Source organism: Antedon bifida, chromosome 7 (assembly GCF_963402885.1).
Source record: "Antedon bifida chromosome 7, ecAntBifi1.1, whole genome shotgun sequence".
NCBI lineage: Eukaryota > Metazoa > Echinodermata > Crinoidea > Comatulida > Antedonidae > Antedon > Antedon bifida.
The window spans coordinates 23,604,280-23,617,331 of NC_136232.1; the positions used below are offsets into that span (position 1 = coordinate 23,604,280).

Sequence of the window (13,052 nt, forward strand, 5' to 3'; positions counted from 1 at the left end):
AGTAGTAGTAGAAATTATTGTAGGGTTTTCTTATTATTCAGTCAAGTGTTTCTATACAAAAAAGAGTAGTCAGTGGCCTTAACATTAATTAATTGTATAATTTGTACCCAAGGTCGAATAGCAAGAAACTCAGGTCCAGTTACATTGGTGTTCATTGGTCAAAAGGAAATGAACAGCACACTTATGGGTGGTGACAAAGTTTAGTTATTGATAAATTGTCCTTGGGAAAAACACATTAGTTGGGCTGACCATGGGCTGACAGAGTTAACGACTTCGTAACGCTATCCGGGGCTCCTGCGCCTAATGAAACCATTAAATGCGCTGGCTGGCAATGTACTGATTTGGTTACTATCCAAACTCGTACAAAGGAAAAATAATGAACAGTATAATAAAATAACAATATTCAAGAAGGTTGATTTTTTTCCTAATATGGTAATACAGTATGGTACTACTATATTTCAAATATTATATATTATAAAAAATAAAGTTCATTCATGGTAGATGAGAAAAAAACTATTGATTTTTAAAGTTTTTTTATAAGATCACAAATTGTGAAATTAAATAATAATATTAATCCATTATCATTGTTTAACCAACAATTTAAAATAATTTATAATTTAATTTCTACATTAAAACCAAATTGATAAAAGTTAGCAAACATAAGCAATACACTTACAGGTATTTCAATGCTGTCAAACCAGCAAATGCATTGGCTTGTAATGTACTTATTTGGTTATCGTACAAAGACCTTAAAAGTAAAAAGAATGCACAGTATAAGTAAATCACAATATCCAAGCTGTTTTAAAATTATTTTAGTTTTTTTGTCACCTCAAATGTTGAAATGTCTACATTCATGTACATTATACAGTAGTGTAGTATCAATATTTTAATAATGTCAAAATATATAATACATATTTATATTTTGAGGATTTTTATTCTCATAAAACAAACTCACTACATAAACAAATACTAATTATTTAGTATAACAATCATTATAATGATATTTATATTGTAAAATTTTACAATTTCAGATAACTTTTGAATTATTATGTATTAATTTTCTAATAATTTTTATTCTCAAGACAAAATTACTACATAAAGAAATATTGATTTGTCCTACTTAGAAACATTTTGTCATTTTATATACAAATGTGGTAAATATAAAACTTATTTTCTTAAAATAAAATGTCTTCACCAAATGTAATTGTTTGTTAGCAACCATTTAATAAATTTATTATCTAATATGTTAATACAGATTCACTTTCAATTGTTATGTCTTACAAAAATAAGTAGTTCAATCATGGTGGATAAATTAAAAAATTGTTGGTTTTTAAATTGGTTTTTATTTTTACTGTAAATAATCATAAGGTACATATTATTAGTCTATTATTACAATTGATCCTACAATACATTCACTATATTGTATCAACATTTTAATGTCAAAATATAAAATATATTTATATTTTAATAATTTTTATTCTCATAAAACAAAATCACTACATAAACAAATACTAATTATTTAGTATAACAATCATAATGATATTTATATTGTGAAATCTTACATTTAAGATTAATTTTTTATTATTATGTATTAACAAAAATAAAGTTCATTCATGGTAGATGAACTAAAAACTAGTGATTTTAAAGATATTTTTTACAAAATCACAAATTGTGAAATTATATAATAATTTTAATCCATTGTCATTGTTTAACCAACAATTTAAAATAATTTATAATTTCTAAATTAAAACCAAATTGTTAAAAGTAAGCAAACATAAGCAATACACTTACAGCCATGTCAATGCTGTCAAATCAGCAAATGTATTGGCTTGTAATGTACTTATTTGGTTCTTGATCAAATCCCTTAAAAGTAAAAAGAATGCACAGTATAAAGTAAATCACAATATCAATTGTTATGTCTTACAAAAATAAGTAGTTCAATCATGGTGGATAAATTAAAAAATTGTTGGTTTTTAAATTGGTTTTTACTGTAAATAATCATAAGGTACATATTATTAGTCTATTATTACAATTGATCCTACAATACATTCACTGTATTGTATCAACATTTTAATGTCAAAATATAAAATATATTTATATTTTAATAATTTTTATTCTCATAAAACAAAATCACTACATAAACAAATACTAATTATTTAGTATAACAATCATTATAATGATATTTATATTGTGAAATCTTACATTTAAGATTAATTTTTTATTGTTATGTATTACACAAAAATAAAGTTCATTCATGGTAGATGAACTAAAAACTAGTGATTTTAAAGATATTTTTTACAAAATCACAAATTGTGAAATTATATAATAATTTTAATCCATTGTCATTGTTTAACCAACAATGTAATATAATTTATAATTTAATTTCTAAATTAAAACCAAATTGATAAAAGTTAGCAAACATAAGCAATACACTTACAGTGTTTCCAATGCTGTCAAACCAGCAAATGCATTGGCTGGTAATGTACTTATTTGGTTATTGCGCAAACCCCTTAAAAGTAACAAGAATGCACAGTATAAGTAAATCACAATATCCAAGCTGTTTTAAAATTATTTTAGTTTTTTTGTCACCTCAAATGTTGAAATGTCTACATTCATGTACATTATACAGTAGTGTAGTATCAATATTTTAATAATGTCAAAATATATAATACATATTTATATTTTGAGGATTTTTATTCTCATAAAACAAACTCACTACATAAACAAATACTAATTATTTAGTATAACAATCATTATAATGATATTTATATTGTAAAATTTTACAATTTCAGATAAATTTTGAATTATTATGTATTAATTTTCTAATAATTTTTATTCTCAAGACAAAATTACTACATAAAGAAATATTGATTTGTCCTACTTAGAAACATTTTGTCATTTTATATACAAATGTGGTAAATATAAAACTTATTTTCTTAAAATAAAATGTCTTCACCAAATGTAATTGTTTGTTAGCAACCATTTAATAAATTTATTATCTAATATGTTAATACAGATTCACTTTCAATTGTTATGTCTTACAAAAATAAGTAGTTCAATCATGGTGGATAAATTAAAAAATTGTTGGTTTTTAAATTGGTTTTTATTTTTACTGTAAATAATCATAAGGTACATATTATTAGTCTATTATTACAATTGATCCTACAATACATTCACTGTATTGTATCAACATTTTAATGTCAAAATATAAAATATATTTATATTTTAATAATTTTTATTCTCATAAAACAAAATCACTACATAAACAAATACTAATTATTTAGTATAACAATCATTATAATGATATTTATATTGTGAAATCTTACATTTAAGATTAATTTTTTATTATTATGTATTACACAAAAATAAAGTTCATTCATGGTAGATGAACTAAAAACTAGTGATTTTAAAGATATTTTTTACAAAATCACAAATTGTGAAATTATATAATAATTTTAATCCATTGTCATTGTTTAACCAACAATTTAAAATAATTTATAATTTCTAAATTAAAACCAAATTGTTAAAAGTAAGCAAACATAAGCAATACACTTACAGTGTTTTCAATGCTGTCAAATCAGCAAATGTATTGGCTTGTAATGTACTTATTTGGTTCCAGCTCAAATCCCTTAAAAGTAAAAAGAATGCACAGTATAAGTAAATCACAATATCTAAGCTGTTTTTAAATTATTTTAGTTTTTCTGTCACCTCAAATGTTGAAATGTCTACATTCTTGTACATTATACAGTAGTTATACTGCATGTACTCTATTGTATGTACTTTAGTGATGTCAAAAAATACTATGTTATAATAAAAATGTATATTTTAATAACTTATTTTCTTAAAACGAAATGTCTACAACAACTTCAAATTGTTTGATAGCAACCATATAATAAATGTATTATCTATATGTAATACAGATTCAGTTTCAACTGTTAGATCTTACAAAAATAAATAATTCAATCATGGTGGATAAATTACAAAATTGATGCTTTTTAAATTTGTTTTACTGTGAATAATCATGAAATCATAAGGTACATATTATTAGTCCATTATTACAATTGAACCTACAATACATGCATTGTATTGTATCAATATTTTAATGATGTAAAAATATAATATCTATATTTATATTTTAATAATTTTTATTCTCATAAAACAAAATCACTACATAACAAATACTAATTATTTAGCATAACAATCATTATAATGATATTTATATTGTGAAATTTTACATTTAAGATTAATTTTTAATTATTATGTACACAAAAATAAAGTTCATTCATGTTGGATGAACTAAAAACTAATGATTTATAAAGATATTTTTTATATGATCACAAATTGTGCAATTATGTAATAATATTAATCCATTATAATTGCTTAATCAACAATTCAAAATAATTTGTAATTTAATTTTTAAAATTAAAACCAAATTGTTAAAAGTAAGCAAACATAAGCAATACACTTACAGTGTTCTCAATGCTGTCAAACCAGCAAATGTATTGGCTTCTAATGTACTTATTCGGTTATTTTCCAAATCCCTTAAAAGTAAAAGGAATGCACAGTATAAGTAAATCACAATATCCAAGCTGTTTCAAAATTATTTTAGTTTTTCTGTCACCTCAAATGTTGAAATGTCTACATCCCTGTACACTATACAGTAGTTATACTGCATGTACTCTATTGTATGTACTTTAGTTATGTCAAAATATACTATGTTAAAATAAAAATGTTGTAAATTTATTTGATTAACATATTATATGAAAACAAAATGTCAACAAATTCAAATTGTTTGATAGCAACCATATAATAAATGTATTATCTATATGTAATTCAGATTCAGTTTCAATTGTTAGATCTTACAAAAATAAATAGTTCAATCATGCTGGATACATTTTAAAAATGTTGATTTTAAAATTGGTTTTACTGTAAATAATCATGAAATCATAAGGTACATATTATTAGTCCATTATTACAATTGATCCTACAATGGATGCATTCTATTGTATCAATATTTTAATAATGTCAAAATATATAATTGGTTATCCGCACTTGGCGGATAACCCCTTGTTATTGTCAGGATCTTTTTTTTTTTTTTTCTATATTCTTCTTTCTTTCCCAGAATTTTGTGTCACGTGTATCTCAAATTCTTCTTAACATTACATTGTATAACTTTGTCAGAAAATTGACCTCTATCTGTAGAAGTGCAGGACAGTTCGTTTTTTTACTTTAGAGTCGCGCAGCGTAAGTTACGCGCGATTTTATGAATTTCGCGTATTTAACATAGACTAAAAACCAAAAGTCATTTTGTAATGACACTTGGTGAACATTTAAGTCATATCAAGGGCAAACTTTCTATGGATTAAAAATGGCATGTTTGGCAGAAATTTACGCGCGCACGCGCGTTTAAAATTTCAAGATGCGAAAAATCAACTTCTAATCAACTTTCTACGCGTTTCATGTCATTTTGAGCATTTCAAAAATTCCCATGCACGCGCAATTAATTTACGCGCGCGTGCGCATGTAGCGCAAAATTATAATTTTTTCGCGTGATTTATGTTTTTCCAGCCTTTTCTAGTAATTTTACCAATTTTTTAACAATTTCGCCTTAAAATCACGTCATACGAGCACGTGGAATTGGATAATTTGCGCACGTTTTTGATGAAAAAGTTCAAAAATTCGTCAAAATTATGCCCTTTTTTAAACAGTCATAGATTCTAAACTACAAGGTGAATTTTATTGTTTATTACATATTCTGAAAGTAGATGAGTTGTAGATATCGAATCATGCATCGATATGGCTAACCGAATATTGTGACGTCATCGTATGGCCACTCGAATATAAAATATAGGATTTTTGTCTCTTTCGTCATAGCTCATAGCATTTAATAGAGCGCATCTCCACTTATCCGTATTTCATTTTCCCCATGTTTTTATATTGTCTAGGTCAATCAATTATCTTTCGCATGATTTACCATTTTTAAATTTGTTGTGACGTCATCATGTCCAAAAGCGTCAATAACTTTGGTCACTTATTTTCACCTATTCTTCACTGTATGTAGTACGTATACAATATATAGTGTAAACTGTTTATACTTAGACGCGACACAAAATAGAGAGCGCACTAACATTTTTTCAATGGCATAAGCGTTTTGCTCTGCGCAATATTCTAACGTATGACGTGCACGTGGCGTTTGCTCTGCGGATAACCTAACTCGTCCGTAGTGACGAGTTCAAATCTAGTATATATTTATATTTTAATAATTTTTATTCTCATAAAACAAATCACTACATAAACAAATACTAATTATTTAGCATAGGCCTAACCATCTTTATAATGATATTTATATTGTGAAATTTTACATTTCAGATTAATTCAGAATTATTATGTACACAAAAATAAAGTTCATTCATGGTGGATGAACTAAAAACTAGTGATTTATAAAGATATTTTTTTATACAATCACAAATTGTGAAATTATGTAATAATATTAATCCATTATAATTGCTTAATCAACAATTCAAAATAATTTGTAATTTAATTTTTAAATTAAAACCAAATTGTTAAAAGTAAGCAAACATAAGCAATACACTTACAGTCTTTCCAATGCTGTCAAATCAGCAAATGTATTGGCTTGTAATGTACTTATTTGGTTCTTGCTCAAATCCCTTAAAAGTAAAAAGAATGCACAGTATAAGTAAATCACAATATCAATTGTTATGTCTTACAAAAATAAGTAGTTCAATCATGGTGGATAAATTAAAAAATTGTTGGTTTTTAAATTGGTTTTTACTGTAAATAATCATAAGGTACATATTATTAGTCTATTATTACAATTGATCCTACAATACATTCACTGTATTGTATCAACATTTTAATGTCAAAATATAAAATATATTTATATTTTAATAATTTTTATTCTCATAAAACAAAATCACTACATAAACAAATACTAATTATTTAGTATAACAATCATTATAATGATATTTATATTGTGAAATCTTACATTTAAGATTAATTTTTTATTGTTATGTATTACACAAAAATAAAGTTCATTCATGGTAGATGAACTAAAAACTAGTGATTTTAAAGATATTTTTTACAAAATCACAAATTGTGAAATTATATAATAATTTTAATCCATTGTCATTGTTTAACCAACAATGTAATATAATTTATAATTTAATTTCTAAATTAAAACCAAATTGATAAAAGTTAGCAAACATAAGCAATACACTTACAGTGTTTCCAATGCTGTCAAACCAGCAAATGCATTGGCTGGTAATGTACTTATTTGGTTATTGCGCAAACCCCTTAAAAGTAACAAGAATGCACAGTATAAGTAAATCACAATATCCAAGCTGTTTTAAAATTATTTTAGTTTTTTTGTCACCTCAAATGTTGAAATGTCTACATTCATGTACATTATACAGTAGTGTAGTATCAATATTTTAATAATGTCAAAATATATAATACATATTTATATTTTGAGGATTTTTATTCTCATAAAACAAACTCACTACATAAACAAATACTAATTATTTAGTATAACAATCATTATAATGATATTTATATTGTAAAATTTTACAATTTCAGATAAATTTTGAATTATTATGTATTAATTTTCTAATAATTTTTATTCTCAAGACAAAATTACTACATAAAGAAATATTGATTTGTCCTACTTAGAAACATTTTGTCATTTTATATACAAATGTGGTAAATATAAAACTTATTTTCTTAAAATAAAATGTCTTCACCAAATGTAATTGTTTGTTAGCAACCATTTAATAAATTTATTATCTAATATGTTAATACAGATTCACTTTCAATTGTTATGTCTTACAAAAATAAGTAGTTCAATCATGGTGGATAAATTAAAAAATTGTTGGTTTTTAAATTGGTTTTTATTTTTACTGTAAATAATCATAAGGTACATATTATTAGTCTATTATTACAATTGATCCTACAATACATTCACTGTATTGTATCAACATTTTAATGTCAAAATATAAAATATATTTATATTTTAATAATTTTTATTCTCATAAAACAAAATCACTACATAAACAAATACTAATTATTTAGTATAACAATCATTATAATGATATTTATATTGTGAAATCTTACATTTAAGATTAATTTTTTATTATTATGTATTACACAAAAATAAAGTTCATTCATGGTAGATGAACTAAAAACTAGTGATTTTAAAGATATTTTTTACAAAATCACAAATTGTGAAATTATATAATAATTTTAATCCATTGTCATTGTTTAACCAACAATTTAAAATAATTTATAATTTCTAAATTAAAACCAAATTGTTAAAAGTAAGCAAACATAAGCAATACACTTACAGTGTTTTCAATGCTGTCAAATCAGCAAATGTATTGGCTTGTAATGTACTTATTTGGTTCCAGCTCAAATCCCTTAAAAGTAAAAAGAATGCACAGTATAAGTAAATCACAATATCTAAGCTGTTTTTAAATTATTTTAGTTTTTCTGTCACCTCAAATGTTGAAATGTCTACATTCTTGTACATTATACAGTAGTTATACTGCATGTACTCTATTGTATGTACTTTAGTGATGTCAAAAAATACTATGTTATAATAAAAATGTATATTTTAATAACTTATTTTCTTAAAACGAAATGTCTACAACAACTTCAAATTGTTTGATAGCAACCATATAATAAATGTATTATCTATATGTAATACAGATTCAGTTTCAACTGTTAGATCTTACAAAAATAAATAATTCAATCATGGTGGATAAATTACAAAATTGATGCTTTTTAAATTTGTTTTACTGTGAATAATCATGAAATCATAAGGTACATATTATTAGTCCATTATTACAATTGAACCTACAATACATGCATTGTATTGTATCAATATTTTAATGATGTAAAAATATAATATATATATTTATATTTTAATAATTTTTATTCTCATAAAACAAAATCACTACATAACAAATACTAATTATTTAGCATAACAATCATTATAATGATATTTATATTGTGAAATTTTACATTTAAGATTAATTTTTAATTATTATGTATTACACAAAAATAAAGTTCATTCATGTTGGATGAACTAAAAACTAATGATTTATAAAGATATTTTTTATATGATCACAAATTGTGCAATTATGTAATAATATTAATCCATTATAATTGCTTAATCAACAATTCAAAATAATTTGTAATTTAATTTTTAAAATTAAAACCAAATTGTTAAAAGTAAGCAAACATAAGCAATACACTTACAGTGTTTTCAATGCTGTCAAACCAGCAAATGTATTGGCTTCTAATGTACTTATTCGGTTATTTTCCAAATCCCTTAAAAGTAAAAGGAATGCACAGTATAAGTAAATCACAATATCCAAGCTGTTTCAAAATTATTTTAGTTTTTCTGTCACCTCAAATGTTGAAATGTCTACATCCCTGTACACTATACAGTAGTTATACTGCATGTACTCTATTGTATGTACTTTAGTTATGTCAAAATATACTATGTTAAAATAAAAATGTTGTAAATTTATTTGATTAACATATTATATGAAAACAAAATGTCAACAAATTCAAATTGTTTGATAGCAACCATATAATAAATGTATTATCTATATGTAATTCAGATTCAGTTTCAATTGTTAGATCTTACAAAAATAAATAGTTCAATCATGCTGGATACATTTTAAAAATGTTGATTTTAAAATTGGTTTTACTGTAAATAATCATGAAATCATAAGGTACATATTATTAGTCCATTATTACAATTGATCCTACAATGGATGCATTCTATTGTATCAATATTTTAATAATGTCAAAATATATAATATATATTTATATTTTAATAATTTTTATTCTCATAAAACAAATCACTACATAAACAAATACTAATTATTTAGCATAGGCCTAACAATCTTTATAATGATATTTATATTGTGAAATTTTACATTTCAGATTAATTCAGAATTATTATGTACACAAAAATAAAGTTCATTCATGGTGGATGAACTAAAAACTAGTGATTTATAAAGATATTTTTTTATACAATCACAAATTGTGAAATTATGTAATAATATTAATCCATTATAATTGCTTAATCAACAATTCAAAATAATTTGTAATTTAATTTTTAAATTAAAACAAAATTGTTAAAAGTAAGCAAACATAAGCAATACACTTACAGTGTTTTCAATGCTGTCAAATCAGCAAATGCATTGGCTTGTAATGTACTTATTTGGTTCATGTCCAAATACCTTAAAAGTAAAAAGAATGCACAGTATAAGTAAATCACAATATCCAAGCTGTTTTTAAATTATTTTAGTTTTTCTGTCACCTCAAATGTTGAAATGTCTACATTCCTGTACATTATACAGTAGTTATATTGGATGTACTCTATTGTATGTACTTTAGTTATGTAAAAATATACTATGTTAAAATAAAAATGTGTATTTTAATAACTTATTTTATTAAAATAAAATGTCTACAACAAATTAAAATTGTTTGATAGCAACCATATAATAAATGTATTATCTATATGTAATACAGATTCAGTTTCAACTGTTAGATCTTACAAAAATAAATAGTTTAATCATGGTGGATAAATTTTAAAAATGTTTATTTTAAAATTTGTTTTACTGTAAATAATCATGAAATCATAAGGTACATATTATTAGTCCATTATTACAATTGATCCTACAATGCATGCACTGTATTGTATCAATATTTTAATGATGTAAAAATATATAATATATATTTATATTTTGATGATTTTTATTCTCATAAAACAAAATCACTACATAAACAAATACTAATTATTTAGCATAACAATCATTATAATGATATTTATATTGTGAAATTTTACAATTTCAGATTAGTTTTAAATTATTATGCATTAATTTTCTAATAATTTTTATTCTCAAGACAAAATTACTACATAAAAAAAAATTGATTAGGCCTAGTTAGAAACATTTTGTCATTTTTTATAAAAATGTGGTATATTATTATAAATATAAATATAATTTAATAACTTATTTTCTTAAAATAAAATGTCTTCACCAAATGTAATTGTTTGATAGCAACCATATAATAAATGTATTATCTAATATGTAATACAGATTCACTTTCAATTGTTATGTCTTACATAAATAAATAATACAATCATGGTGGATAAATTAAAAAATGCTTTTTAAATTATTTTTACTGTAAATAATGATGAAATCATAAAGTACATATTAGTCAATTATTACAATTGAACCTACAATGCATGCACTGTATTGTATCAACATTTTATTGATGTCAAAATAAAAATTAATAAAAGTAAATATTCATCTCAAAACGTATGAATGTATAGTTCTACATGATATTGTTCACTATAGGTTTAATTATGTTACTCTGCACCTTGTATCGTAATTTGGGTTTTATTTAGGGTGATGCCTTTGTTCTTATAATTATTTGATGCCACTGCCCTTTTTACCACTCAAACAAATAAAGACTTGGTTATACTGATCGGTGTGATAAATGTTTATTTATTGAAGTCCGTGACATTTGTTGAATTTGAATATAATTATCAATTTTTATTCTCACAAAACAAAATTACTGCATAAACAAATACTAGTTATTCAGTAACAATGATTATGATATTTATATTGTGAAATTATACAATTAAGGGTTTTGAATTACTGTATTATATCCTCCAAAATAAAGTTCACTCATGAACAAAAAAGTGAATTGTTTTTAGAGTTATTTTTATAAGTATAAATATAATAAAATTATATAATAATATTAATCCATTATTATCAATGTAAAATAATGTGTAATTGTATTTATAAATTAAAACCAAACTGGTTAAAATAATCAAACATGTAAAGCTGCCTGTCAAAAGGAGACTTTTCGATGATAAAAATATAAAAAACACAAAATACAAACAATATAGTATAAACTAGCAAATGTGAAAAATTAAAACATTAAAAATAATACAGAACACTCCACTCTCAATCAGAATGTACACGTAACATTTTAACTACCTTATTTATATATATTCCAAATAGATGATTGACTGATTGGTTGGGAGCATGCACAGTATAAGTAAATTACAATATTCAAGTGTACCTAATATACAATAGTTATACTCTATTGTATGTACTTTAATGATGTCACATTATACTATGTTAAAATAAAAATGTTATTTATAGTCTACTATCACATTCTTACGTAAAATTTCGTATACGGAAATTGACCAGATTACTGATGAGCCTGTAAACTGATTGAAACGACCTAAATATACTGTAGACCGGCACAAGGTGACCAGTAGTTCCACATTAACAAAATCCACCCACTCCCCCTTTGTTCAATATTATCATGATCCTGCTGTATAAATAGCATGGACCTATTATCAAAGAAATATACATTGTAGATTTTGCTCACAGTATGACATAAATTTAGTTAAATTTCAAAATATCGATAAAAAAAAGTTATACTTACAATCTTGTTATTGGATCATACACATTGTAATTAACAAGCTCTGTATGTATATTTGCATTCCATGGACTACATCTAGTGTTATTATAACAACCTGCTGGGTCACACGTCCGGACATTACAGGTGCAATATGTTGGGCATCCGACTATAATGATTTTGTTTAAAAAAAAAACAAGCAGTAAATAATACAATTCAGTAATTCATGTAAAACAACAACATTACCAAGTACTTTATTTCTATCTTACATAGTAGAACATTACGATAATGATGAATACTGGTGGTGTGATAACAATGAGTATTTTAAAGATGAACATAAATTCTTATAATTCGATACAGGTGAAATAAAAACATATTATATTTAAGCTTCAATATTACACTGTTTAATTTAATGGTATTGTTTGTTTCCTCTGGTTAATCAATGGAATATTTAATATACAAGGAGAATAAAAGATGCCAAATGTAGCTTTAACCTCTTTTTTTCTTTAAATTTTATATAATTTTTGATAACAAACACTCTCTCTTAGTCCATAGTGTATTGTAATATTGTCTGTTAGTAC

The 13,052-nt window shown here is 23.7% G+C and overlaps 1 protein-coding gene across 1 annotated transcript in view; it reads right to left on the reverse strand.

The window, feature by feature from the left end:
- Positions 1-672: 672 nt before the first annotated feature.
- Positions 673-13,052, reverse strand: part of LOC144849016 (scavenger receptor cysteine-rich domain-containing protein DMBT1-like) — a 113,640-nt gene continuing 101,260 nt past the window's right edge. The window contains exons 18-19 of the mRNA XM_078705969.1: positions 12,499-12,640; positions 673-748 (exon numbers count right to left, since the gene is read on the reverse strand). Coding sequence (XP_078562095.1) covers positions 673-748; positions 12,499-12,640 — 218 coding nt within the window. The remainder of the gene's footprint in view (positions 749-12,498; positions 12,641-13,052) is intronic.